At 47.4% G+C, this 26,088-nt stretch overlaps 1 protein-coding gene across 1 annotated transcript in view; it reads left to right on the top strand.

Moving 5' to 3' along the window:
• Positions 1-26,088, top strand: part of Sorl1 (sortilin related receptor 1) — a 159,854-nt gene that overhangs the window by 82,339 nt on the left and 51,427 nt on the right. The window contains exons 15-24 of the mRNA XM_032911077.1: positions 1,252-1,380; positions 1,869-1,954; positions 6,464-6,636; positions 8,161-8,292; positions 10,056-10,147; positions 11,729-11,975; positions 12,601-12,739; positions 17,025-17,198; positions 19,172-19,285; positions 22,823-22,945. Coding sequence (XP_032766968.1) covers positions 1,252-1,380; positions 1,869-1,954; positions 6,464-6,636; positions 8,161-8,292; positions 10,056-10,147; positions 11,729-11,975; positions 12,601-12,739; positions 17,025-17,198; positions 19,172-19,285; positions 22,823-22,945 — 1,409 coding nt within the window. The remainder of the gene's footprint in view (positions 1-1,251; positions 1,381-1,868; positions 1,955-6,463; positions 6,637-8,160; positions 8,293-10,055; positions 10,148-11,728; positions 11,976-12,600; positions 12,740-17,024; positions 17,199-19,171; positions 19,286-22,822; positions 22,946-26,088) is intronic.

Here is a 26,088-nt window from a genome sequence, read left to right as displayed (position 1 = left end):
TAGGGAGACAGGAGAAGCCATGGAGTGATGGAGAGACAGAGTTTAGCCAGCATTTGCCTGCTTCACCCTCCAAGCTGCGAGTTTGGCTGATGTGGTCCCTAGATTATAGGAAACTGTTGTCTCCCACATTCAAGATGAGGCATCGAGGTACGTTAGATGGTATAGGGCCAGGTTCTCAAGTGACACTCAATTCTTAGTCACGATGATTTTCAAGACTAGGGAATGGTAGATCACTTACCCAGCATGGACAAGGTCCTGGGTTTGATTCCCCAGTACTTCAAAAAAAAAAAAATGTCATTTTTTCTGTTTTTAATTCCTCTTCTAGTTCTGATGACTTAAGAAGAAAGTATCATAGTTCTTAAACATTAGCTAATGCATTGTATATATGTGTGTATGTATGTATGTGTGTATATATGTATGTATGTGTGTATGTGTGTATATATGTATGTATATACGTATATGTATGTATGTGTATGTATATGTGTGTATGTGTGTATATATGTATGTATATATGTATATGTATGTATGTATGTGTATGTATATGTGTGTATGTGTGTATATGTGTATGTATGTATGTGTGCATATATGTATGTACGTAAATGTGTGTATGGTAGGCATGTGTACCTGTGATGGTATTCATACTGTGTGCAGTAGCTTTTACTAGTTATCACCCTGACCCCCATGTTATTTATTTATTTGTTTGTTTATTTGTCTGTCTGTCTGTCTATTTATTTGAAATAGAGGTTTGCATCCCAAGCTGGCTTCAAAGCTACTGTGTAGTGGAGGGTGACTTTGAAGATCTGTCTTCTTGTGCCTCTCTCCCAAGAGCTAGGATTACAGATTTGTACCACCACTCCTAGTGCTGATATTGAACCTAAGGTCTTGTGCATGCTAGGCAAGCACTCTACCAATGGAATTGCAGCCTCAGTCCCACTCTTTCCTTTTATCCGAGGACAGACAGGCTCAGAGTCTGGATAGGCAGCCGAATCTAGACGAGCTTTTGCTTTGGCATGATTGATGACTTACCTCCCTTTTGTCTGCTGAGGGGACATAGCAATGGCTTTCCAGATGTGGTTCTGACACATGGCTTCTTTTGTAGGTGTAGCTTAGTGTAACAAAGTAGTTGTTCTTTAAAGGTCCTGTGGAGTATCCCATAGATTGTAAACAGTAGGTATGTGTAGAGGATGCAGGGTTGGTTCTGAGGTGGAGGATACATATCTGTGCTCTAATGGACTCTAATCGTCTTTTCAGTGACTTTGGCTTCAAGATGAGTGAAGATATCTCCTTAGAGGTTTGTGTTCCAGACCCTGAGTTTTCTGGGAAGCCCTACAGCCCTCCTGTGCCTTGTCCCGTGGGTTCTTCCTACAGGAGAACAAGAGGGTATGTATCTGCGCCATACAGTTGGCCGAGTCAGGCTCACAAGGGCCTGCGTGGGGAAGGAGGGAGCCGTGAGAACCACTCAACTTTGCCAATACCCTAAATTCTCAAACCCCAAGTTGTAGACTGCAGGAGGCTGGACAGCTTTTTAAGTGAATAGCATCTGCAATCTCCTGAGCCCGGGGAGAGAACGGAGTCTGCAAGCTTCTCTGCAAGGCTGAGAGCATCTGAAGAAGCCTTGACTGGGGAACTTCTTCAGAGGAGTTTATAGGAGAGAGATTTTTAAGTGCTTCCCTGAGCAGTGCATTAAACCACCTGGGTCTGCCTGCCCTAAATAACCACAAGCAAAACTGACTCAGGGCAACTAAGCACCATCCTTCCAACTATGCTGTCCGTGCCCGGGAATATGTACTCAACTGGGGTGCCTCCGTGACCCAGAAACCTTCTCCATGCTTCTGACTGACTTCTTGCTTTGGTTGGGGGTTAAACAGCTATCGGAAGATTTCTGGGGATACTTGCAGTGGAGGAGATGTTGAAGCACGGCTGGAAGGGGAGCTGGTCCCCTGTCCCCTGGCAGGTAAGACAGATGGTCTCTTCCTTTTGCCTTCTTGAGTCCTGGTTGGGTCATTCTGGTCTACTCCAGTTAGGCATATGGTTTTTCTTACTTAGTGGGGGTAAACTCAGAGAGTTTCGTCATCATGAAGGCTCCTCCTTCCCTAAGTGTAATGGGCACACGAAGCCTTTGTGTAGTTGCACATCCTGAGGGGATGCGAACTATGTGGTGGTAAGTCAGGATTTGGAGGGCAGTCTATTTGGTATCTATTGAATGTTGTCACTGGGGGTTGAGGAGCAGTCACAGACCTCAGTGTGTCTCTCAGTTGTCAAAGTTGAATGTAAAGAGACTGGAGCTCCTTCTAAACTAAGTGCTCTATCTTGGTTTTATAATAAATATTAGTTTTATTAGAATTTTATAGATCTCAATTCACTTGCCCATGTGTTGGCAGTTTAATTTTCTCTACAGCCCAGTTATGCAGAGATCATCAGTTCCATTGAAACGTATCGTATGTGCGTCTATATGAGGAAGCCAGCAGCTTCAGAGGGAAAGATGTCCCTAAAATCATGTATCTCGTAATTGGCAGTGCTAAAACTCACACCTGAAAGTCCAGGATCCAAATGGCATCTAAGTGTCAGTCCTGTTTCCCAGGTCACTGTGCCTATTGATGTGGAAAAACTTCTTTGGAGAGATTATGAATATATAACTGTATTTTGAAGATGTTTTATGCTATTTAGTAGTGATGTAATATGAGTTATTTGTAATATAGGCACAAAAGTATGATACTTTAAAAATGTGATTAGGCAAGGGACATGGCTCGGTAGACAAGAGCACCGTTTATGTAAGTATGGAGATCCAAGTTTCCTACACTAAAGCAAGGCATGATCACATGTGTGCTTGTAAGCCCAGTGCTGTGAACAGGTGAAGACAGGAGGCGAGCTGGGGCTTGCTGTTGACCAGCATGGCTCCAGGTTGGTGAGAACTCTGTCTTAAGGGAGTAAGGCTGGGAGGTAGAGCAGGGCATGTGATGCTCAGCTGGGCACACATACACACACAAATGAACTACACATATACACACTATACACACACATATACACATACTGCACACATACATACACACCACACACATGCACACATGTACACATATACCACATACACATGCACACACATATGCACTCATACACACAGTAGACATACACACCACACACATCACACGCCCTGCACATATACCACACATAATACATTCACACAAGTATGCACACATGTGCACATTCATACATGCATACACACACACCCCAACCCTATCAACACACACACATACACACACACACACACACACACACACACACACACACGTACCATACATAACCACAACACACACATACTGCACATACATACATACACACAAATATGCACACATGTGAATTCACACACAAATCCACACACCCCTACCAACATACACACCCCACACCATATACACATACCACACTACATATACACCATACGCACATACAAACACACAAATATGCACACATATGCACATTCATACACACATACACATATCACATACCATACCACACATGTACCATACCACACATGTACCACACACACACTATAGATAAATATCTACACAATGTACAATCACACAACATACCTATACATAAATATGCATACACATGCACAATCATACACACATACATATACCACACATATCACATACACACACACATACACCATACCACACATACAGCACACACACACACACACACACACACACACACACACACACACACACATCACAAAAAGGGGTTGTTTGGCCTCTTTTTCTTTCATGGTTTCCAGGACTCATTCAATCAGAGCTTCCTTCCTTCCTCTGAGGTTTCATCATCCCAGGGCCAGTGAGTGGCGCTGGCCTTCATCCGCAGTGTTGTTGTGGTGGAAGTGACGAGCTCCCTGCGAATCATGACTCAGGCACGCCGCCTTCTGTCTTCCACAGGCAGGCAGAGCAGGGCAGCCTCCTGCCCTGCCCCTCACTGCTCGTCAGCGTGTCCTGATGCTAAGCTCATTAGTTCCTTAATTTAATCTTCCATCATTACTAGAGTAATTAACATACCTCACAGTGGAGATGTAAAAAGAACCACTAATTCAGCACATTCCTTCAAATGAGCAGATGATATTGCAGTGCTCCCTTCATGAGAGCCACTGTGATGAGGGCTCGGGTGAGGAGGGTTTGAGTGATTGCTCTTAAGGGCTTGGAGTACGGACTTTCTCATAAATACTTCGGGGATAATTCAGCAAGGGATACGATTGTTTGTTTAAAGCCATCAGAACAGGCAAGAAAGCTATTTTCCCTTCTGATAGAAAAGGAGAGAGCAGGAGATCAAATAGAAAAGTCTCATTTAGGGTAGGTCATTCCCTGACAGCAAGCAGAGAAGTACTCAGAAAAAGATGTTTTCTGGGCCTGATGGGAACCATACCATCTTTGCAAAGATGAGGTAATGTGGGCATCTGGAAGGGTTTGTAAAACGCAGCGATTTTTCTTCTTTATGATTACTGTAACAATGTATCTTTCTAGGCTGTGCTTTGCATGTCCTCACCAGCCAAAGCCCTCACCCGTGGAGGCACTGCATGTACTCCAGCCCGCCTCCTACCCAAGTCTCAGGTCTTGTACCGTGCTGTAAGGACACTAGTTTCTTAGAAGAAGCAAAGGGGCAGTGCGGGTTCTGGGTGCTGCCGAGGAATGTGGGTCAGAAATCTCACTGCCCGGCATGTGGCTTACATCTCGTGACCTACATCTTCCCTGCCTTGGAATTCTGTCAGCCCAAAGGTGACACTTAGTTACCTTGTGGTGTGGTATCTTGAATATTTTTGAAACAAGGTGAAAACAAAGAAAAAGAAACAAACTTTTCCTTCTTCAAGAGTTATGTAGACTTATTAATTATTTAAAGCTTTCGAGAAGTAGTGCTAGGGGCCAGGCCCACATAGTGAACAAGTGTTTTGCCTACTCTGACTTAGTGGATCTGTTTTCAATGTGTTATCAGTATTGGAGTTTTGTTTTTTTTTAAATTCATCTATTTGTGTGTATGTGCTGGTGGGGGGGCCAGCATCTGTATAACAGTGTAGATGACAAGGTCAGAGGACAACTTCCGGGGGTCGATTCTCTTCTTCCCCTGTGTAGGTCACGGGGGATTGAACACAGTGTCCATCAGGCTTTTGAACCATCTTGCCAGCCCAGTATTAAGGTTCCTATAAAGCAGGCTATATGGATATGTGAGTTCAAGACAGAGGAAAACAAAACAAAACTTAACAAACAAAGACAAAACAAAAACCCCCACCCAGCGGCCAATTCAAGCACGAAGCAAAGGATTTGTGTGTGCATCTTGATCCCACATGTAGCATAGCATCAGTAGACGCTTTAAATATTTTCTAAAGAGTTTTTTTATTGTTCGTCTATTTGGAGAGATGGCACAAGTAACAAACATCTGGACAGGCCCACACTCAGGGGACAGCATCCGAACGCCGCATGTTTTGTTCTCCCCAGCATCTAGATTGGGTTCTTTTTAAATCTGCTCGCTACACAAGGTATTGCACACAATACAGGCGAACAGCCAGTACAGTGGTCTTGCCACCCTCAGGCACCCCTAAGTGTTCAGCTACCCAGAGGTTCCATAGGTGCTGTGGCTAGAGATGCTCCCTGCCCTCCTGTGGAAGAGTCTTGATGACATCTAGGTTCTTCTCTAAGTAGAAAGAGAGGGTTTTAGGCCTTAAATCATTGGTTGTGGTTTAGGAAAAACTCATTTGATCCTCTATTTATATGCCTTAACAAGTGGCATCGTGGGTATCCCACTATTAAAAGCAGCGTGGTATAAAGGCTAAAGCAGAGACTCTGGATCTGGACTACCTGCTTCCTAGCTGTGTGCCCTTAAACAAATTAATATTCATTCTCCCATCTCACGGGTGCTTTGAAGATTAAACCATGCCCGGTGCATAGGAAGTACACTGTGCAAACATTTGTTCAGCGGAAACGGAACAGTAATTACTCTGTCGAACATTTTGTAATCACTCCAGAAGTACATTGTTGCTCTGAAAACTTGTGAGGTCATCTTCAAGCATAGCAGGCCGTTGTGAATAGATGCGTGAGTGAGCATAGGGGTGGGAAGCCGGGTTAGAAGGCTTGGTAGTTACCAAGTAGTCACCAAGGCAAGGGTGCTATGGGGCAGTGACATACTATGATATGGAGTGACCTGCCGCTTACGTTGACACGTGTGACTGAAGGCTGCAGGCAGAGCTCAGAAATAGAGACGTTGAAGTGTTTTTGTTGCTGTTTCTGGAGTGTAACAAAGCATAGATGAGGAGACACCCTTACTGGGTGAGGAGTGGGACGTTATTCTGTGACCTGAGTCTGTATTAGGCTCTGGCCCTTGATCTCCCCTTGTGACAGTGGGTTAGGGTTTGTGTGTGAGAAGCAAGTAGGCCAGGCCTGCTTGGCCATCTTCAGCATCCCTGGTTATCCTGACTGCTTTACGTCTGCAGAAGAGAATGAGTTCATCCTGTACGCCATGCGGAAATCCATCTACCGCTACGACTTGGCCTCGGGAGCCACGGAGCAGCTTCCTCTCTCGGGGCTGCGGGCAGCCGTGGCCCTGGACTTTGACTATGAGCACAATTGCCTGTATTGGTCTGACCTGGCGCTGGACACCATCCAGGTGAGTCTGTGAGCCCTTGGTTAAGTCTTGAGGCTGTGGCTTCTGACTGCAGTGTTCTGTTGTAATTTTCTTTCCCTGCCTACCTCTGCTCCTATGGGAAAGATAAAGGATGCTCCAGATCTGAATCTTTGACTGCATCTGAGATCTTAGTTTCCTGCTAGATTCTGGGGCCAGTGATATGGAATTGTCAGTTGCCATCTTCCTCGTTAGCATCTCCCCTCCCATTTCAAAGTGTAGTGACATCCAGTTATCTTCAGTCCACACAGCTACCCACTCTAGGTCTCCTGAGCTCAGGAAAGAACCAGGAAATGTCTGGGCATGATGGGAGGCTGGGGGAGCAGGGATCGATTCAGCCCAGAGACTCAGGGCAGATACAGCTGTGTGGCTCAATGTTTGCCCAATGTACATGAAGCCCCAGGCTCAACTCTCAGGACACAAAAACAGAACAACCGCAATCACACACACACACACACACACACACACACACATACACACACACACACACAATTACACACACACACAATTACACACACACACAATTACACACACAATTACACACACACAATTACACACACACAATAACACACACACAGTAACACACACACAGTAACACACGCACAATTACACACACACACACAATAACACACACAACCATGCATACACATACACACACCAGGTTAAGGCTATAGGTTTTGAAGATCTCTAGATAGGCTAGATATTTCCTGCATATGTATTTGAACATCTATGTTCAAATATATGCATTTTAAAGATTTATTTTTTATTTTACTTTATGTGTATGATGGTGTTTTGTCTGCATGTATGTCCGTATGCCGTGTGCATGCACGGTGTCAGGATAGGTCAGAAGTGACCTTTGGAACTGTGGAACAGATGCTTAGGCAGCTGCCATGGGGGTGCTGAGAACTGAACTCTCTTCTGCAAGAGCAGGAAGCACTTTGAACGGCTGAGCCATCTCTCCATCCCGAAATGAACCTGGGGATGTAGCTCAGTGTTAGATCATTTATCTGGCAAGCAGGGTTCTATAGGTTCAGGAAAAAAAAAAAGAGCTCCATCACATTTCCTCACTGAATCCTTAGTTCCAGAATCCATACGTAATGTTAGATTTACATCAGAAGGGTTGGGGTTAGGGGAGACCACTGACTATAGCCCCAACAATGACACCTGATGACCTAGAGCCATGCAAGGGATAAAAGACTCTATAAAAGGAGACAGAAGAAGTAAAACATAGCTGCAGTCTGTTTTGTCATTTATTTTAAAAGACAACAGACTCCTACGTCTTAGTAAAAAGATCATTCTTTTTACTAAGGGTCACGGTTTAGTAATCTGTGTTTATAATAATAGCACACAGTCATTCTGTTAATACATCTTCTATGTGCACATTGACTCCTATAAACCCTTGTGACCTTGGCGAACCGGCTTAGCTGAAGACTGGGCTATGCTGAGGGGCCGACTAGTCTTGAGTCAGCCGCACAGTTCACAGCGTTGATTACGTCCTTCTCTTCCTAGCGTCTCTGCTTGAATGGGAGCACAGGGCAAGAGGTGATCATCAATTCTGGCCTGGAGACCGTGGAGGCTTTGGCCTTCGAACCCCTCAGCCAGTTACTTTACTGGGTGGATGCCGGCTTTAAAAAGATCGAGGTATGAGTAGTCCCGCTCTCTTCATTAAGCGAGCAGGTGGAGCAGCTAGGCTCTGGGCCAAACTTGACACAAAAAATAGGAAGCAACATGTCATATCACTCTGGAAATTCCCCCAAGGTTTTTGGGGCCTAAGCTGGCCACTGAACCTCTGAAGGGATAGAAGGGGGTGGGGGCGGTCATCTCGGGATGTTTACAGCTTTGAGGAACCCATGGGAGGACACAAGGCCCGAGGTGCCATTTAAGACACATGAGCGTTTGTCCTTCGGCCAGCAGAAGCTTCATATAATAATGATGATGATGACTTCTGATTTCATAGTGTTACAAGCACCATAACAACAGCAGTCCATTATTGTCAAAAGCAACAATGTCTCTTTCATCTGTATTGATCTCTACCTATCTATTAGCTTCCCAGGAACCTGTTCCACCTTGTACAGCCATGGTTACGTGAGGGCAATGAAGGGCCTGTAAACCGCCCAGAGTAGTGTGTCAGGGAATCATCTCTGCACCGTACCTTGCAGTTACCCCTGAGGCCCTGGAACACTGGCCCAGTAGCTCTGGGAACTGGCACTGTATGGGGATGCGACACGCAGCTTAATGGGAAAACACAAAGTCAGGAGACACAGAGAGCTGTGTGACATACAGTGAGATGAAGGCAGGGGCTTGGGAGGCTGCCTTGGATCCATGTATCATCCTGTCAGCCGAGGCATATGCAGCAGGGGGCTTCCTGAAACTTCTTTTTCTTCAAGTTGAGCTCAAGTCTCACTTAGTCATTAAACAAGTGCCATTTGGGACAAGATACATGCCAGTCCTGGTCTTGTGTTTAATAATACAGTAATCAAGGGGTGGGAAGGACATACACATTCTCTTCCTGATTGGCTTTCCATTTAGAGGAGACTGGTATGTTGGTGTAGTCCTTTAATCCCAGCACTTGGCTGAGGCAGGAGGATCAGGATTTTGAGGCCAGCCTGGGCTACATAGTAAGCTGAAAGACCAGCTGGAGATACACAGAGGTCTTGTCTTAAAGCAAATAGAAACCATACAAAGGATAAAGAAACCTGTCCTTCTGCTGAGACCATGGAACAAGTCATGTGATCGTGTGGTCGGGGAAATGGATGGCATGGGGAGGTGAAATGAGTGGGGAAGCTTCTGGGGACTTCAGCCTCTGGAGCTGAGCCTGATGCTGGAGTGGAATCTTCTCATGAGCCTGGCAGAAGTGATTGGCTTATAGAGTAGTTCAGTCACCCCTCCAAATCTGTGGTTTCACATCCATGAATTAAATCGAAAATAGAAAAAAAAAGCACAAACAAGACAGGACAGTATTGAGTATTTACTATTTACTTAGCACCAGCACTGTCGTGGGAAATACAGGTGATCTAGGGATGGTTTAAAGCATGCAGGAAGATGTGTGCGGGTTGTGTGCAAATACTGAGGAGTGATCCATGTGGAGCTTCATGGGCTCCAAGGGACCGCAGCAACAGTTACCTTTGTGCAAGTTGTCATGCCCTGGGGTTGGAGTCAGAAAGCACATAGTTCCAGCCTCCTCTTCAGCCCATGTGGACATTATCTCAGCCAGGAACATGGTCAGCGCCTTCTGATTGGGAATCTAGGCAGGCCTCCCGATGGTTCTAGAATGAGACTCGAGCGTAAAGGGCAGGTGTGGAGAGTGTGCTGTAAGCAGGGCCCATGGCGGGCTTTGGGTGTGTGGGCTTTGGGAGGAACTTAGATCCCTCTCCGTCTCCCCGACTCCCGCTTTGTTTTGTCAGGTAGCTAATCCAGATGGTGACTTCCGGCTGACAATCATCAATTCCTCTGTGCTTGATCGACCCAGGGCTCTAGTCCTTGTGCCCCAAGAGGGGTAAGTGTTTTCCCTATGGGAAGCCAGCGTTGTGCCTGCTGCTACAACAGATGCTCATGAAAGCGAAAGCTTGAGGCCAAGTTTCTGCTTCTAGTGATCGTGGGGGAGATAACCTGTTGACTGAGGCTTTTGAAGCCATAGCTTCCTTGTCGTGGTCCGATAACTCCGTGTGTATTTGATTAGGAAGCATCCAACTCTCTTATGGTCTCCAGATGTCTCACATCTGTGGCGTGTTTCTACAGAAAAGGTAACATGAAAGAGAGTCTTTGTAAACCGGGCAGGCCACTGATAAATTGTAAGGATTTTTTTTTATCTTGAGTTCCATGAATCTCATAAACATTTAATTCAATCAGCCGTTTTCACACACAGAACTCCCAGCATATGCAGGCTTTCTCATTTCTTAAAATTATCTTATTTAAAGTTAATATGTACCTGGGGTGTGGACGGCTGCTATTCACTTAACTCCTTCATTACAGCAAACATTTACTAAGAAGAAACTGTGTTAACTTTTCTCTCCGTGTGTGTTTATGATTGAGAATTAACACTATTTTAAAAAGAACACTCTAAAAGTAATTTATGGGCTTGGTTGAAGATTGAAAAGAGAACAGAAGACCTTGACAGGAAAGAAGGTCCTGTCTCATTCTTCACCCTTCATCCCCCTACATCCTAGGGACGTAATGACATCGCTGTTACATGACAGTCACATTAGTCATACAGAGAAGCTACTATTAATTTTTTTTTTGCATTATTCAGAGTCTTTTTACTGGTGTTCAATCATGATCATTAAATATGGCTCCCCTTAGGGACACACATGTCTTGTCAGGTAGAATGAGAGTGTATTTGTGATTTCCTGTGCATCAGTGGACATGTGCGTTGAGTGACGGTGGCTTATCAGAACACAGGCAGCAGTTTAATTGCTGGGATAAAAACATGGATGAAAACCGAGGTAGCAGGAAGGAGTTTAGTTTGCTCGAGGGTTTTAGTCCCTCACTGAGGCAATCCGAGGCGAGAACGTAGGCCACACTTACTGGGTTGCTCCCAGTGGCTCACCCAGCTCGCTTTCTTATATAGCCCAGGGCCACTGCCCAGGGTGGAACTTCCCACCGAGGTCTGGGCCCTCCTGTCTCAGTTGTGAGTCAAGAACGTGGCCCACAGACTTGCTCCAGGCCAGTCTGATGAAGGCAGTTCCTTAATTGAAGTCTTCTGAGGTGACTCCGTGTCATTGACAAAAACTAAGTAACACACACAATATACGGATTTCAAACTACTTTGTATATCCTGTTTTGGGAGCACTGCAATAGGTGTATTCTGTCGTATAATATCACTCCCTTTGCCAATTAGCATTCAGATTAACGTGCATATATGTGCGTTTCTTTGTATGGCATCGGAACAGCGTGATTATAGGAAGACTCCAGTAGGTGAATTTTTGAGTCAAGTTCAAACTACATTTCTGAATGCATCTCAAATATTATGACAGATAATAGTAATAATGATTGCTCTGGGGGGACTTACCTCTGGGAAGTAGAACCAAGGCTGTCCTGGGTCATTCTGATGAGATTGTGTGGTCTCTGTATTGGCCAGAGTGATGTTCTGGACTGACTGGGGAGACTTGAAGCCTGGGATTTACCGGAGCAACATGGATGGGTCTGCTGCCTATCGCCTTGTGTCAGAGGACGTGAAGTGGCCTAATGGCATCTCTGTGGACGGCCAGTGGATCTACTGGACGGACGCTTACCTGGACTGTATCGAGCGCATCACTTTCAGTGGCCAGCAGCGTTCAGTCATCCTTGACAACCTCCCACACCCTTACGCCATTGCTGTCTTTAAGGTGAGTCCTTTCTGTCCTCCCATAGTTGATGTGCAGTCTTCCAGAGAAGGGGAAGAACGTGGCTAGGCTCAGAGCTGAGGCCTTGCTGGACTTTTGCAGAGTCTGTCTGAGGTCTCGGAAACCGTCTGCCTTCCAAATCCGCACTAACTTGTCTGCACCCTTCATGGAGAGATGTAGGCTTCTATCTACCACTCACTGCTCACTTTTCAAAAGGTTGACAGTTGAGGTCTCTTCCTCTGAGGGAATCTCTTTGCTCTTCACTCCTGTGGCCTCGTCGTTGCAGTTCCGTATCTTCATCCCTGGCTTCATTCCCTGCTGACTGATGTGTACCTCCTACATGGCCTTCCAGTTCTTCTCACCCTAGGGAGCAAAGGCGTCTGCCTAGAATGGGGAAACATATTTCAAAACTGAATCACCCCCTGTGCTTCCACTAAATGAGTACTAGATAGCCTTTTCTCGTCCATTTCTTCCTGTCGGTGAGGTTTCATTTAAGTGAAATTTTGACCAGGCCTTATCCAGTCATCATCTGTTGTCCCCGCATGGCAGTGGGTTGAATGGTCCTTGTCCTCCTGAAGTGTCCCGGGAGGACCACTGAGCTGGATTAACAGGCAGGTTTTCTCTTCAGAACGAGATCTACTGGGACGACTGGTCGCAGCTCAGTATCTTCAGAGCTTCCAAGTACAGCAGGTCCCAGGTGGAGACCCTAGCGAGCCAGCTCACCGGCCTGATGGACATGAAGATCTTCTACAAAGGAAAGAACGCCGGTAAGGCAGGGTCCTCTTCCCTCTCCCCAGTCTTGGTCTCCAGAAAGGGGCTGCGTGTGGGCAATCTCGACTCAGAGCAAGATCTGGCAGTTTGCCTCTCTGTTGTCACGACAACATGCACATTATTTAATTTCTTCCTAATGGCATCTTAATTTCTTTTCTAATGATACACAAACAGCTGGAAGACAGCGAGTTCTGCCCGCCCGGAATGCTGGTGCTTAGTGGGTGATTACGCCCTCTTCCCGCCCTTGGCTCCTCGGCGATGGGTGGTGTGGGCTTCTGGTTACAGCCGTGGGAGGCCTATCATGTGCTTCATCCCCCTCTACATTCACAAGGAATGGTGCATGCTGGGTTCCCAGATGCTTGAATGCCCACTGGACACACCCACTTCTGCGGCCACACTTTGTGCAGTCTTTTTCATTCATAATCCACATTGGATGTGTGAACCTCAGGAAAATGAATGTCATGTTTTCTCTTCTCAATGTTTTACCAGTGCCCAGCACTTAGTAGGTGCTTAGCTCTTATTTGTTGAGAGAAGGGATGAGCAGAATTCACTTTTATTTAGAAACAAATTCTCACATTGTAGCTCAGGCTAGCATGAAACTTACCACGGAGCCCAAGCCAGCCATCCCCCTGCCTCCGCCTTCCAAGTGCTGAAATTATAGGTGTGAGCCTTCATGCCTGGTTGTTTCTATTGTTTCTTTTTGAGACAGACCCTCATGGTGTTACCTAGGTTGTCCTAGAAATCTCAATCCTCCTGCCTCAGCTCACTGAGCACTAGGCCTTCAGGTGTGCACCACCTGGCTAAGAGTCTTCTTGTAAAACTATTGGCTCAGGATTCCAGGACCCCCTGTCAGCGGGTCCTGCAGGCCGGGATTGTGGTTATGGGAGCTTCCTTTCTCCTTTGACTGCCTGTTTGCTTATCTTGAAGGAGACTCCCGATTCTCTAGCAGAGAGGCAAGGCGTTGCTGGGAAGAATAGTCCCTTTAAGCACACCTTCCTTATCTCCACGGGATTAAATGGCTTCCTGGGTCTGCTGACTTGCCTCTGTGGACACACCGCTGGGGCTTCCTGTTTTGAACTATAGGGTTGATAGGCACCGTTTTGCAGTTCTTGGCTTACCACATGGAGAGAAAATTGACAAGGAAAATAATACACTTATAGATAACGACTGTTATCCCTTTGGAACTAAGGAAGATAGCATGAGAACTCCCTCAAGGACTCCAAAGCGTTGGGCGAGAATCTAAGTCAGCATTGTTTGTATGGCTTCTTAGCTGGTAGGGGGTTAGCATTACGATCCCGGGTTTGCAGATCAAAGAATGAAATCCTAGATATGAATTAGCGTTCCCAAAGGTTCTCGCCAGTGCGAGAGCTGCTTCTACATGGAGAAGCCATTTTTTTTTTACGGGTTTGTGATTTGAGGTTGTTTTTGTGGGACGGGACATTATATGGCTCCAGCTAATCTTGGGAGATAACCGATTTACAGGAGGACAGGAGGACGGGGCCCTGCTTCTCAGCCTCAGCACCATTCTCCCTGGCCCTGGCTGCTCCACTTGGCAGGCTGCAGAATGTTCTCTCAGATGCCATCTCGTCCAGAAGAGCACGGCTCCACTGCTGTGGGTGCGCATGGCCTGCTGTGTGCGCACCCAGCAGTTTCTGTAGCACTGATTCAGTGAGCCTTCTGGTCTCAGGCTCCCCACTTCCCACCCTGGCTGCCTCTTAAGCCAGCAGCACAAGCACAGCCGAGGGGCAGTCACACCCAGTCCCCGGGGAGCAGTGAGGTGCAGTTTTCAGCTGAGCCCCTGTGCTCTGCACGCTTGATAGAATCTCAGCCCAGGTGTGATTTCCCTTCATGTTCTAAAGAGGAGGTTGGGGCAGTGTCTAGACCTGAGGAAGTGCTGGCTTGAGGGGGAAGTGCTGGTGGCAGATACGGCCATGATGGTTGTCACTTTGGCCTGGGGGCACTTAATTGGTGCCCTTCTTCAGGACCAAGCAGGACTTTTCCAGGGTGAAGAAAGCACGCTTGCAGTCTTAGACTTCCGTGGTGATGTTACTAGTGACGTTCAGGCCCTTATCCGTAAGCTTGTTGGCTTTAACCTCCCTGGCTCTGTAGCGCCCTGAGAGGGTACCCCAGTTCAGGATGCATGCAGGGAGCCCCCAATGCAGGCCACTTGTTATTTTTGTTATTCATTCCCAACACGCGTAGGACTTTCTATCAGCCAAGCATAAAACAATGGTAGGTGCGTTTATTAGGGTATGGCCCTGTCACCCGCACATCACTAATGTGTTTCACAGGCTTGTGTAGCCACCTTTGGTCTTTCCCCTGTCCATGTGCCTTCCCATACTCCCACTGTCTTCGCTGTCTACATGAAAGCTGGGTTCAGTGGCTCGTCTGGTGATACACTTACTGCTAAGAGTTTGAGCCACGCTGCCTTCAAAACTTCAACTTCAGTGCAGCTCTCGGGCTTTGTCCCCTGTCAGCCATACCTTGGTGATGTGACAACAACTTAGAGTTCTGCCATTTGATGGACGCTGGCCTGTAATTAAAAATTGGTTTGCATGAACAGTCGGGGTGTCGGGATACTTGGTTGTTAGTGAAGGCGTTTCTGGTCTCGCTCTGGCTGGTCTTAGGCAGAACCAGCACTATTTCCCCGGCAGGAAGTTCCTCTTTCATCCTTAAAGAGGTCGTTTTTCGAGATTATGGGTCTCTTCAGTGCTGCCATGGCATGAAGCATTTTGGGGTTCTTGTAATTCTCCCTCAGAGCCTGCCTGAAGACAGGCTTCCAAGCACCTGCGAGAGTGGGCGTGGTTATCTGTTACTAGAGGCAGCATGGATTCGACAATTGCCAAATATTTAGATACTGAAAATGACCCTAGTGTGCCTTGTGAGGAAGTCCTAGGCTAGGGTCTTCTAGAGGGGCATTTCTCTCTTCACGAGGGATAATGGGCATCATATGGCTGGCGTCCTGTGTAAAGGGTCCGGGGTGGATTCTCCCTCCGTCTCCTTTGGGCTTTCTTATGTAGCACACCCACCTTCTCTTCTGTGTCGTTGTGGCAGCCGGGATGCTCTGCCCCGCCCAGTTTATGTCCTCAGACCTGGCGGCTTGCTTGGTCTTGCCCTGCATGAGTTCTCATAATGGCAGTGCCATGCAGCTTTGCCTGGGTCAGCCTCTTTAAATAGGGCCCGCATGGTCTCCTTGTCCACCTAGGGACATCCATTCTGTGTGTGACACCGCTGGTCATGTCATTTTATGGACACAGTTCATGCGCAAATCACCCTGTACCAGCACGTGTTTAAGGGACTTAGCCCGCCAGCGCCCCTTCCCTTGGAACACTGAGTGGTTTGAACACACAGCACAGTTTGAGCTTTCTGTCACTGGGAGCGGCTGTGTGTCGATTCCTATAGGGAGCGATGTGGGAATCTGAGGTAAAGGAGCGCCTCATTCCCACAGGCGTCAGGGTAAACTGATGTCTAAGGCGCTGGCAGGCTGGCAACGAGGCTCTTAGGGTAGATTGAGTCATTTGCTGCAGTCTCTTTGAATGTTTTATCGCGTGAATTTCTCTCTCTGGGTGAGCACACATGTGTATGTACAGTGCTGAGCACACATGTGTTTATGTCTGTGTACATATATGTGCATATCTGTGCATGCATATATATGATGCATATATACATGCATGTATATGTATGTATGTATGTACGTATGTATGTATGTATGTACAGTGCCTCTTATTCTCTTCCTCTCAGTATCAAAATGATATCATCACTCAATCATTTTACTTTTATTTGCAATGCCACCTTAACACCCCAAAGGCCCCGTCAATACTAATGGTCATCTGTTGTGATGGTTAGTGTTAATTGTTAACCTGACAGAACCTGGAATCCCATTTCAGGTGGGGCTCTGGGCCTATCTGTCGGGATTTATCTTGGTCACGTTAGCTGAGATGGGGGAGTCTGCACATGATGCGTGTCACCGTACACTGGCTGTGACCCTAGACTGTATAAACAAATGGGACTGAACACCAATATTACCTCCATCCTTCTCTGATCTTTGTGGCCACAGAGGCCCAGCTCCCTCGCTCTTATGGAGACAAGCCACTGAGAAGCCCCCACTGAGGATTAGGCCCTTAGGCCTCCAAACAGAGGTTTATCAGTGTTCCAGAGATTTCTAGGACCCCCACCGCCTCATCTGTAAGATGACTTTCAGTGGCTCGCAGTGGTTCTCTGCCTGCCCCTTGGCACATCGTAGCCAAACTGCGGCTTCTGACTTCTGTGTTTTCTCTCCAGGAAGCAATGCCTGCATTCCTCAGCCCTGCAGTCTACTGTGCCTCCCTAAGGCCAACAACAGTAAAAGCTGCAGGTGTCCAGAAGGCGTGGCCAGCAGTGTCCTCCCCTCTGGGTACCTGATGTGTGACTGCCCTCAGGGCTACCAGAGGAAGAACAACACCTGTGTCAAAGAAGGTGAATCCCTGGTTACCCCACCCTCTTTCTCCTTCCTTCCAATCTCAGTGTTTCCTAGGTTTTGGTTAGAGAATGTCCCAGGGGGAAGTGATACCTGTTAGATACAGGGAGGTGTTCCAGTCCAGGTTGTAAGGCCTTTGCTCTTCACAACAGTCCCTGGCTGGTGCTCATACAAAGGTCATCGTGGCCCTTGGTTTGGTGGTAATGACACAGCTTCCCTCAGGCCCAAAGTCCTTCTGTTCTGTGTATCCCTCTATGCAAGCATGGAGTTGCTTGCCTTCCAAACATAACTGGCCAAACTCTGTCAGAACAGACTGCTCTCTAGTCTAGGTGTTTGGGATCGGGGTTGGCGAAGGTCTAAAAGTCTTGACTTCGGAGCTGTGAGCAAGTCAACAGCAGCAGGAGCCTTGTCTTTAGCCGGTTTGAATTTGAATAAATGGCTTTTTTAGAAAAGAGAGAGAATCTGACTTGACACCTCCCCATTCCTGCAGGTGTCCAACCTCCCATCTTGTGGCCACCCCCTTCCCATCCACCCCCAGTTTCTAGCCTCATACTCCTATCAGTGGGCGCCCAGGAAAGGTGGTCTGGCATCAAGTACGTGGATTGATGGCTGAATTCCTGTGTTTTCCTTATTCTTTAGGTCATATTTACTTTGCAATCCTAGCCACACTTGTCTGAGGCCAGGGCAGGCGAGTGTACAATGGAAGCTTTCTCTGCCAGCTTCCCTAAGAAATACAAATGGAGAAAAGATGACTGTCCCGTCCCCAGAAACAGGGGGCTCCCTTTCATGCTCTGAATGGCATCTTAAAGCTATTTGGAAAGAAAGTCAACAGTAAATTGTAAGAAGAGGGCAAAAAGGTTCAGTCACCATTGGAATGTTTTTCATTTTCCACACAGGCCACCGGTGTCCTTGGCCCAGTGTGCTGAACAATACTTTTATGTCCCCTGTAAGTCCTTGCTTTAAAGAAGCCAAGGACCAAAAAATAAAATAAAATAAAATAAAATAAAATAAAATAAAATAAAATAAAATAATAAAATAAAATAAAAATAAAAAAATCATAAAATCTTAGTAAGCTGCTTGTTTATTAAATTAGTGTATACGTGGATATATAACTGTTATCTAACTATTGTCTAACTATATAAAATCATCCCTTCCTAATTGCAAATCCATGGCTTCCGTGGATAATAGATTCCATGGATCTTGAAGTCCTTTGTATACGAGCTTAGGATTTGCATGTACCCTGCTGTATGCATTTCCTTTGTATAAGAGCATATGTCCAACCTGCTATATACGTCCAGCCACCTCCAGACCACTGCAGTGTAAATACTGCATAGGTAGGGGTCACACTGTACAGTTCAGGGAGTGATATCAGGGAGGACAAAGTTTGTCCATGCGCAGTACAGATGCAATATCCCCCCACCCCTGTGCCACACATATTTCTGGTGTTTGGTTAGCAGAAGGTTGAGTATGGAAGCCATGAGTACACAGAGCCAACGAGGTGTGTATTATAGCTATAGATGTATGGCCTGGGTACATCCCATACTCTGTAGACACAGCCTCTTGAAGGCTTATTTGTGTGTAATTTATATTTTATTTTTGCTGACAGAGAGATTTATTTCCCAGTAGACCCAGTCAGTGTCAGGCTTTTCCTTTTCTTCATAGTAGTCACCTCTGAACACTTGCAGCCTGCCTCATCTTCAGTTTTAATTTAAAGAGGGAAGAAAGAGGCCCGGGAGGTGTGTGTGTGTGTGTGTGTGTGTGTGTGTGTGTGTGTGTGTGTGCGCGTGTGTGTGCGCGAGTGCGTGTGCCCATGTGTGCCTGTCTCCTGTGCATGTGTGCTCACTTGTCCCTTCCCTCCCCCCATCTGCAGCAGAACGCAGTTGAGGGAGGAGGAAAGGAAACTGAGAAAGAAGAGAAAGTTTTGTGGTGAGGTGGTAAGAATAACCCTAACTCCCTCCTCCCCCCACTTCAGAGAACACCTGTCTTCGCAACCAGTACCACTGCAGCAACGGCAACTGTATCAACAGCATTTGGTGGTGTGATTTCGACAATGACTGTGGCGATATGAGTGACGAGAGGAATTGCCGTGAGTCTCCAGGCGTAGGATATCAGACATGCACCACCGCCCAGGGGCCTGCTGCTCCTTCCGGCCCTGGCCTATAGTTTGGGGGTTCTGGCTGGACACTACTGTGGTATTTATCTAAATGAATGGGATTCGGGCAGAAAACCCACACGTAAATATATGCTACGTATCAATTTATTGCCTATGTAAATTTAAGTATACTTAACATTTGAAAGTGAGCTGACTGGATGATGAGGTCATGACCTTGGTATCTGCACTGTATCTGCATGGTGTAATACTGGGTGTCATCACCCGTAGCTCACGGGTGGATGACATGATTTGTTTTGTAAATTTAACCCTGGGACATTTCAAAGCTACGCAACAGGTGTCACCTGCTTCTGTTAACTGATGTAGGTGCACGCCAGTCTGAAGGGAGATTCTTATAACTGGTCGGTGGTGCCACAGGGCCTAGAATGTGAGGGATGTTGGTAGGTATGTCGTGTCCAAGTGACCTTGGCATTGAATAGTTTCTAAGGGCCACTCCATTTTACAGGCCCATTTTGACAGACAGCTACTTAACCTTAGCTCTCCTTTCCCAGCTTTGGTTTTAATGGTTTCGAGATCTCTCTATAAAGACATATGCTCACTGATGTTTATTTAGCCCCTCTGTCTTGGACTTTTTTCTGGGAGGGAAGTCTGTGTCTGAGAAGCCAGTGGACAGTACAGAAGAGTGCAGGGTGTCATGATGGGTAGCTGTATTATTTGGGTAAGTCACTCCGGTCAGCTCCCGGATGCACAAATGAGGGTGTCTGAGGAGCGTGGGGAGCACTGAGCAGAGGTAGCGAGATGGACAAGGGAGCCACGTGCTCCCACTCCTGTAGATGATAGGGCAGGTAGGATACGATGCATAACCCAGGCCAGAAGTTTTGTGGGTGTTATTGGAATAGCAGACGGGAACCACCCAGGTGCTGTGGTAAGGACTGACCTTTGGGAGGATAAACAGTGGGCAGGATGAACTGGATGAGAGAGAACCTGACTACAAGCCCAGAAACCAGAGAGCAGGCAGGCCTGTCTTTCAAATCGGTTATCCCCTGGCTACCCAGAGGCTCTCTCACTATTAGAACTATAAAAGCGGTTGATGAGGAAGCCTGCGGACCCTGGCAGTTGTGTGTAGGCCTTCTATGGAGCACATGCTGGGCCCCCACAGTGCTTTAACATGGGTAGCAACTGTATAGCAAGCTTATCAGTTTGTGTCTAATGTGACTCATTAGGTTCACCTGGGCCTTGCAATGCCCTTCCCTGCCCTCTCTGACTTGTTGGAAGTTTTGTACGAGTCTTTATACACTTCCATTTTCCCTTGAGACACACACCCTCATGTAAAGGCTGGCTGAGGCAACCCAGTAGGGGGAAAAGGGTCCCAAAAGCAGGAAAAAGAGTCAGAGACAGCTCCTGCTTCCATTGTTAGGAATCCCACAAAACACCCAGCTATATAACTATCACGTATGCAGTGGACCCACTCACTGATTGTCACCTCTGTCTCTACAAGCCCTTATGAGAACTGGCTAACTGATTCTGTGGGCCATGTTGTCATGGTGCAAAGGGGTGTCTGAGTGGCAGATTGGGGAAGCCTTAAGCCTCTGGTTGTCCTTATTTTTTTAATAGGCCTTTCCCATTTATCTGTGTTGTTGTAGGAAGGTGTGATGTCATGGGATGGGCAACGCTCTTTTAAAACATTAATAAATGCTATTAATTACATAAAGGAGATGATGGAAGGGAATTATTTCCATATAGGGCTGTGGGAAATAGCTCAGACATTAGGCTTAGCAGAAGAAAAGTATGCTAGTATTCCGGTGCCCGGGGCTCAGGCCTCCTAACAGCTCTGTGTGCGCACAGAAATCATGACCTCTGTGTTTGTGCAGGTGGTTACTGGCCTCAGCCCTGGCCTCCCACAGCCCTAGCCCCGTGACTGGTCTCACGGATTTCTGCATAGTGTGAACCCCTACAGTGGGTGAAATACCAGGCTGGCTCTGTCCTCCTGGTTTGGTGTCTGTCAGCTGAGGTTGATGGCACTCCCCACCCCCGCTTGCCCTTAGACAACCTTTGTTCCCCTCTCTCTCCCATGTCTGAACTCACTGGCTTAGGCATCCACATGTTGGATGTGACAGGGTGAAGTGATCAAGAGTGATGGGGATTTGAAACCTCTCCCCTGGGAACCAAACCGAGGGGCCAGATCTGTCTCCCACGGGCTTCTCCTTATCAAGGAGTGACACGCCTGTCTGCTTATCCAGATGGTGAGCAAAGCTTTGTCCGCAGGCCAGGCCGCAGAACAGGGCAGGTGCGGCAGGGTGCGGTGGCATGGGGTGACTGCTAAGGCACCCTGTCAGCTTGCAGGCGACTTGGGAGGGATGTTGTCAGTCATTTTCCTCCCTGTTAAACAGACTCCTCCACCTGGGTGGGTGCCAGAGGCTCAGGTTTTCACTGAATCCCCTGCTTGTCATTTGTCTTGTCATTTGTATTCATTCCCTGCCTCCTACCAGGAGCTCAATTACAGAAAAGAAATGGAACCTCAAATAAGGGCGGCTGGGACATCTAGCAACAATGTTGCCATTTGGCGTTTTGTTGTACTATGAACCTCACCCTCTGTTCCAGGGTGCTGCCTCGCTCTGTGTCAGCTCCCCGGCAGCTTGGAGAGCAGTCTTCCTTCCCTCATTTCTCCTGAGTGCCTTTCCCCTGGGCCTCGGGGTTTCTGGATAAGCCAGGACATTTCTGTTTAGGAGAGCGAGCTAATTGATTTTTCAGACCCATCCTTACGATGTTGAGGCACGCCAAGGGAAAAGAGAGACACCGTTAGGAGTCCATTACCTCTACAGTCTGCTTGGTAGGGTGTGGACCTAACACTGAACTCTTCTGTACCCATAGTAATGCACTGGGTGGCAGTCACCTGTGTCATATTAGAGGGAAGGGGGTTGCAAAAGATAAGGCCCCATAGACTGTAGATGGGAGGGTGAGTCCTGGCTGATCCGGCAGTTGTTTTACCTTCAGCTTATGACAGAAGAGATGGTAGCTTAGGGAGGGTGAGTGTGAGGATTTAAACCCCAGCCCTTGTGAATGCCGGTTCAACACTCATTTCTGCTGTAGGATTCTGGGTATGTGTTCCTTTCACCCATACAATGTGTGCCAGCTGCCGGTAGGGGACCGGCCATTCCTCTAGGACATCTGAGTTTCTGTTGCTTGCGTGGGAAGAGTGCTTGGATATCTGGAAGGATTTTAGGGGCCACTTCAGCTCTGCACTTCCTCTCTCAGCCAGACAGCGGTGTCTCACGCCCTGAGCCCCATTTCTGTCTACATCTGGCCCTGGAAAACACACGCCCTTACCTAGGTTGGATGGGAGTTTCAGTTCAGGTGTGATTTGTTTCTGCGTGAAGTCAGGATGTAGTTCATGTTATAATTAAAGTCTAACTCTAGTTTTAACTGCTATTCTGGTGGGGACGTTTGTAGGGGGACAAGGGGATGAACTGAATGTAACAAATGTGTCACTGTGTCCCTTCTTTCCCATTGTAGCCACGACCATCTGTGATGCAGACACTCAGTTCCGGTGCCAGGAGTCGGGGACTTGTATTCCACTCTCCTATAAGTGTGACCTTGAAGATGACTGTGGGGATAACAGTGACGAGAGTCACTGTGGTAAGGGGATGCTGCTGGGCCTCATGCTGCTTGCGGGGCTGTGCTAGTAGATTGGGTGGGCTGCAGTCAGGAATTTCTGAAGGACAATTTGGGACTCCCACCTCCATGCCCACCTCTACCCTCATATCAAGGGCCTGTCACTTCTCTCCTCTGCTCAGTTTTAGTAGAGCCACTTGTATGTCTTTCCTGTGCACTCAATTACTCTGGAAAAACTGGTCTTCAGTTAAAGGTCAGGAGATGGCATCTAGACCCCACCTCCATCATTTATTCTTGTTCAGCCTTTGTTTTCCAATCTGAAAAATGGGTCCTGTTTTCTCTTTTAGACAGTCTATACATGAGACATGAAAGCAGGGATGTATGTCTTCTGAGTGAATTCAATTAGTCCTTTTGTTTTTCATTTTATTTATTGTTTTTATGTGTGGCCATGATGTATGTGTGAGTCTGTGTGCCATTTGTCTGATTCAGGATGTGTGTGTGTGTGTGTGTATGTGTGTGTATGTGTGTCTGTGTGTATTTGTGTGTCTGTGTGTCTGTGTGTATCTGTGTGTGTGTGTGTAACAAATCTGGAGCCAGTTCTCACCCCCCACCTTTTCATGGGTTGTGGGGATCGAACTCAGGTTGTTGGGTTTGCATGGGAAGCACCACCCACTGAACCATCTTTCTGTTTCCCCTCAAACTCATTGAATTCTTAATAACCGTACATAGCCCCCTCCACCTTTAATTTCCATTTTTTTTGGAGACAAGTTCTCTATATAGCCTAGGGTGGCTTGGCACTCCAGATCTTCCTGGCTCAGTTTCCTGCGTGCTGGGACTGTAGATGCATGTCTGTGACCAGCTTCACAGATGTGTTGTTCCCTCTAAACCAGTCTGAAGTCATAACCTCTGTTGGGAGCTGGCGGACAGCACTGATGTAGCACCAGCTCTCCAAGTGGAGGGTTTTGTACTTGGAATTCTAATGTGTTGCCAACACCACCGGGACTAGTGGCGGCTCCTGTCTATGACTGGGATCCTCCTTAATGATCTCCTCAGTGGGATTACCCAACACGACAGGATCACCTTCTGACAGAGTGGGGAGCTGGGGCATCCCACTGTCCTACTGATGTTTTGAGCAGGCTCTGGTCTGAAGCTGTTACTTATTGTAGAAGGAGATTTTAGTGCACAAGCCCTGAGGACCTATCAGTCTAGGAGGAAAGTAAGAAGGGAGGGCAGACGCCAGGGCAGACGCCAACCCAGACATGGCGATGAGTTGCCGAGGCCCTGCCAACCCTCCCTTCTGTCCACAAGGTCAGGGCCAGGCAAGCTGTGAGTGTGCACATGGACAGGGATGGCTTTGTTTGCCGTGAACAGGTGGTTTGACTCACAGGGGCTAGACCTAGTGGAACTGGGGCTGCTCACAAATCATTTTATCACAAGCCAATTATTGAACACACTTAGGGCCACTTTTGCGTAGGGTGTACCTGGGCCTGGCTAGAGAGGGGATGGCGTTTTACGTTTTACTTTTTTGTTCCATAATATTCTTACATCAAATGCTGTCAAAATGACCTTGGGTTCTACAACTCCTTCCATCAGTCTTTCTGCCCCAGAATTCAGAGGGTGAAGTGTGTGGGCACGGTAGAAATGTGACGTCACATGGTTCCAAGTCCCTGTGCTTGCCTAGCTCCCTGCCCGGGCACCAGTTGAGCTCCCCACCCCCGTTCTCCCTCCCCATTCACGCCTCATGGCTCATTCTCGCTCGTCGGTCCTGAAACCATCACAAGATCCTACTAAGTGCAATTCTCTGATGCTGCTCTGCTTCTTAAGCCTTGGACTCTTCATGAATGCCTCACTCACCCCCTCGGCGGTCAACAGGTCTTTGAGGAAAGCAACTTTTGACAGCTGTCCTGGGTCCCATGCTTGGCTATTCTTGTTTGCGTTCATCTTTCAAATTATTCTAATAGTTATATATCGTGTGTGTGTGTGTGTGTGTGTGTGTGTGTGTGTGTGTGTGTGTGTACACGCGCAGCACACATGTGGAGGTCAGAGGACAACTTCATGAGTTCTCTCCCTCCACTTTTACATAGTCTCTTAGGGTTTCCATTGCAGCGACCGAGGCAGCTCTTATAAAGGACGACGTTTAGTTGGGGCTAGTGCATAGGTTCAGAGGTTCACTTTCATCTAGGTGGGAGCAAGGCAGTGCGCGGGCAAACATGGGGCTGGAGGAGCCGAAAGTGCTGCACCTCGATCCAGAGGCCTCCAGGCAGCGAGCCCCCCCCTCACAGTGACACTCTTCCTCTAACCAGGCCTCAGCTCCTAATAGTGCTATTCTCTGGGCCAAGCATATTCAAACCACACACGGGTTCTGAGGCTGTAATGAAGGGTGTCGGGTTCACATGGCCTTCATCTGCTGCACAGAGCCAGCCACCTACTCCACTCCTCCTGTAGTTTTGAGACTCAAGACAATTCCACTTAGACATTCTGCGTCTCGGTCCTTTCAGGCTTCTGTTAAATAAAATAAAATAAAATAAAATAAAACTTAGACCATATGATTTACAAACAGTAGAGCTTAATTCCTCCTCATCTTGAAGATTAAGGTACCAGCAGATTCACTATCTCCCGAGGGGCTAGCCTATCATATGGTACCTTCTCTGTGTCCCCAGGAGGCAGAGGTGAGGAGAGCCCGCCTTCTCCCTCAGTGAGGTCATGGCTCCCACTCTTAGCCACCTTCTAAAGGTCCCGTCTCTTGTTCTGCTGCATCCGTGATGCATTCCTTGTGGGGGTTTGGGGTCAGGGCATGTTCAGACCTCAGTGGGATTTTTCGATTCCTCAGGACCTAAAAAAGGTATCACGGGGAATCCTTGCTTCCTTTGGCCAAGCTGCACCACATCATTGGCCCTAGGAACTGTTCCTTCTGGAAAGCAAAGCCGTGGGCATCTCAGAGGGAAGTCCTGATCTCTAGCTCCTCCCTCAGCAGTCTCAGCACTACAGCCACTTTCCCTGAGGAGAGCATCTTCCAGTGAGCAGCCCACAGCTCTCCCTCAGCAATGGGCTTCGTCTCTAGGGTCTCGACTTCTCGAAACTTCTGCTCTCTGGCCTCCCATGATTGTAACCCAGTCTCCTTGCCATCTCAGGTGCAGGAATGTTTGTGGAGTACACAGAGAATGTCA

This window comes from Rattus rattus, chromosome 8 (assembly GCF_011064425.1).
Source record: "Rattus rattus isolate New Zealand chromosome 8, Rrattus_CSIRO_v1, whole genome shotgun sequence".
NCBI classification, from domain to species: Eukaryota; Metazoa; Chordata; class Mammalia; order Rodentia; family Muridae; genus Rattus; species Rattus rattus.
This window is presented reverse-complemented; position numbering and strand designations above follow the sequence as displayed.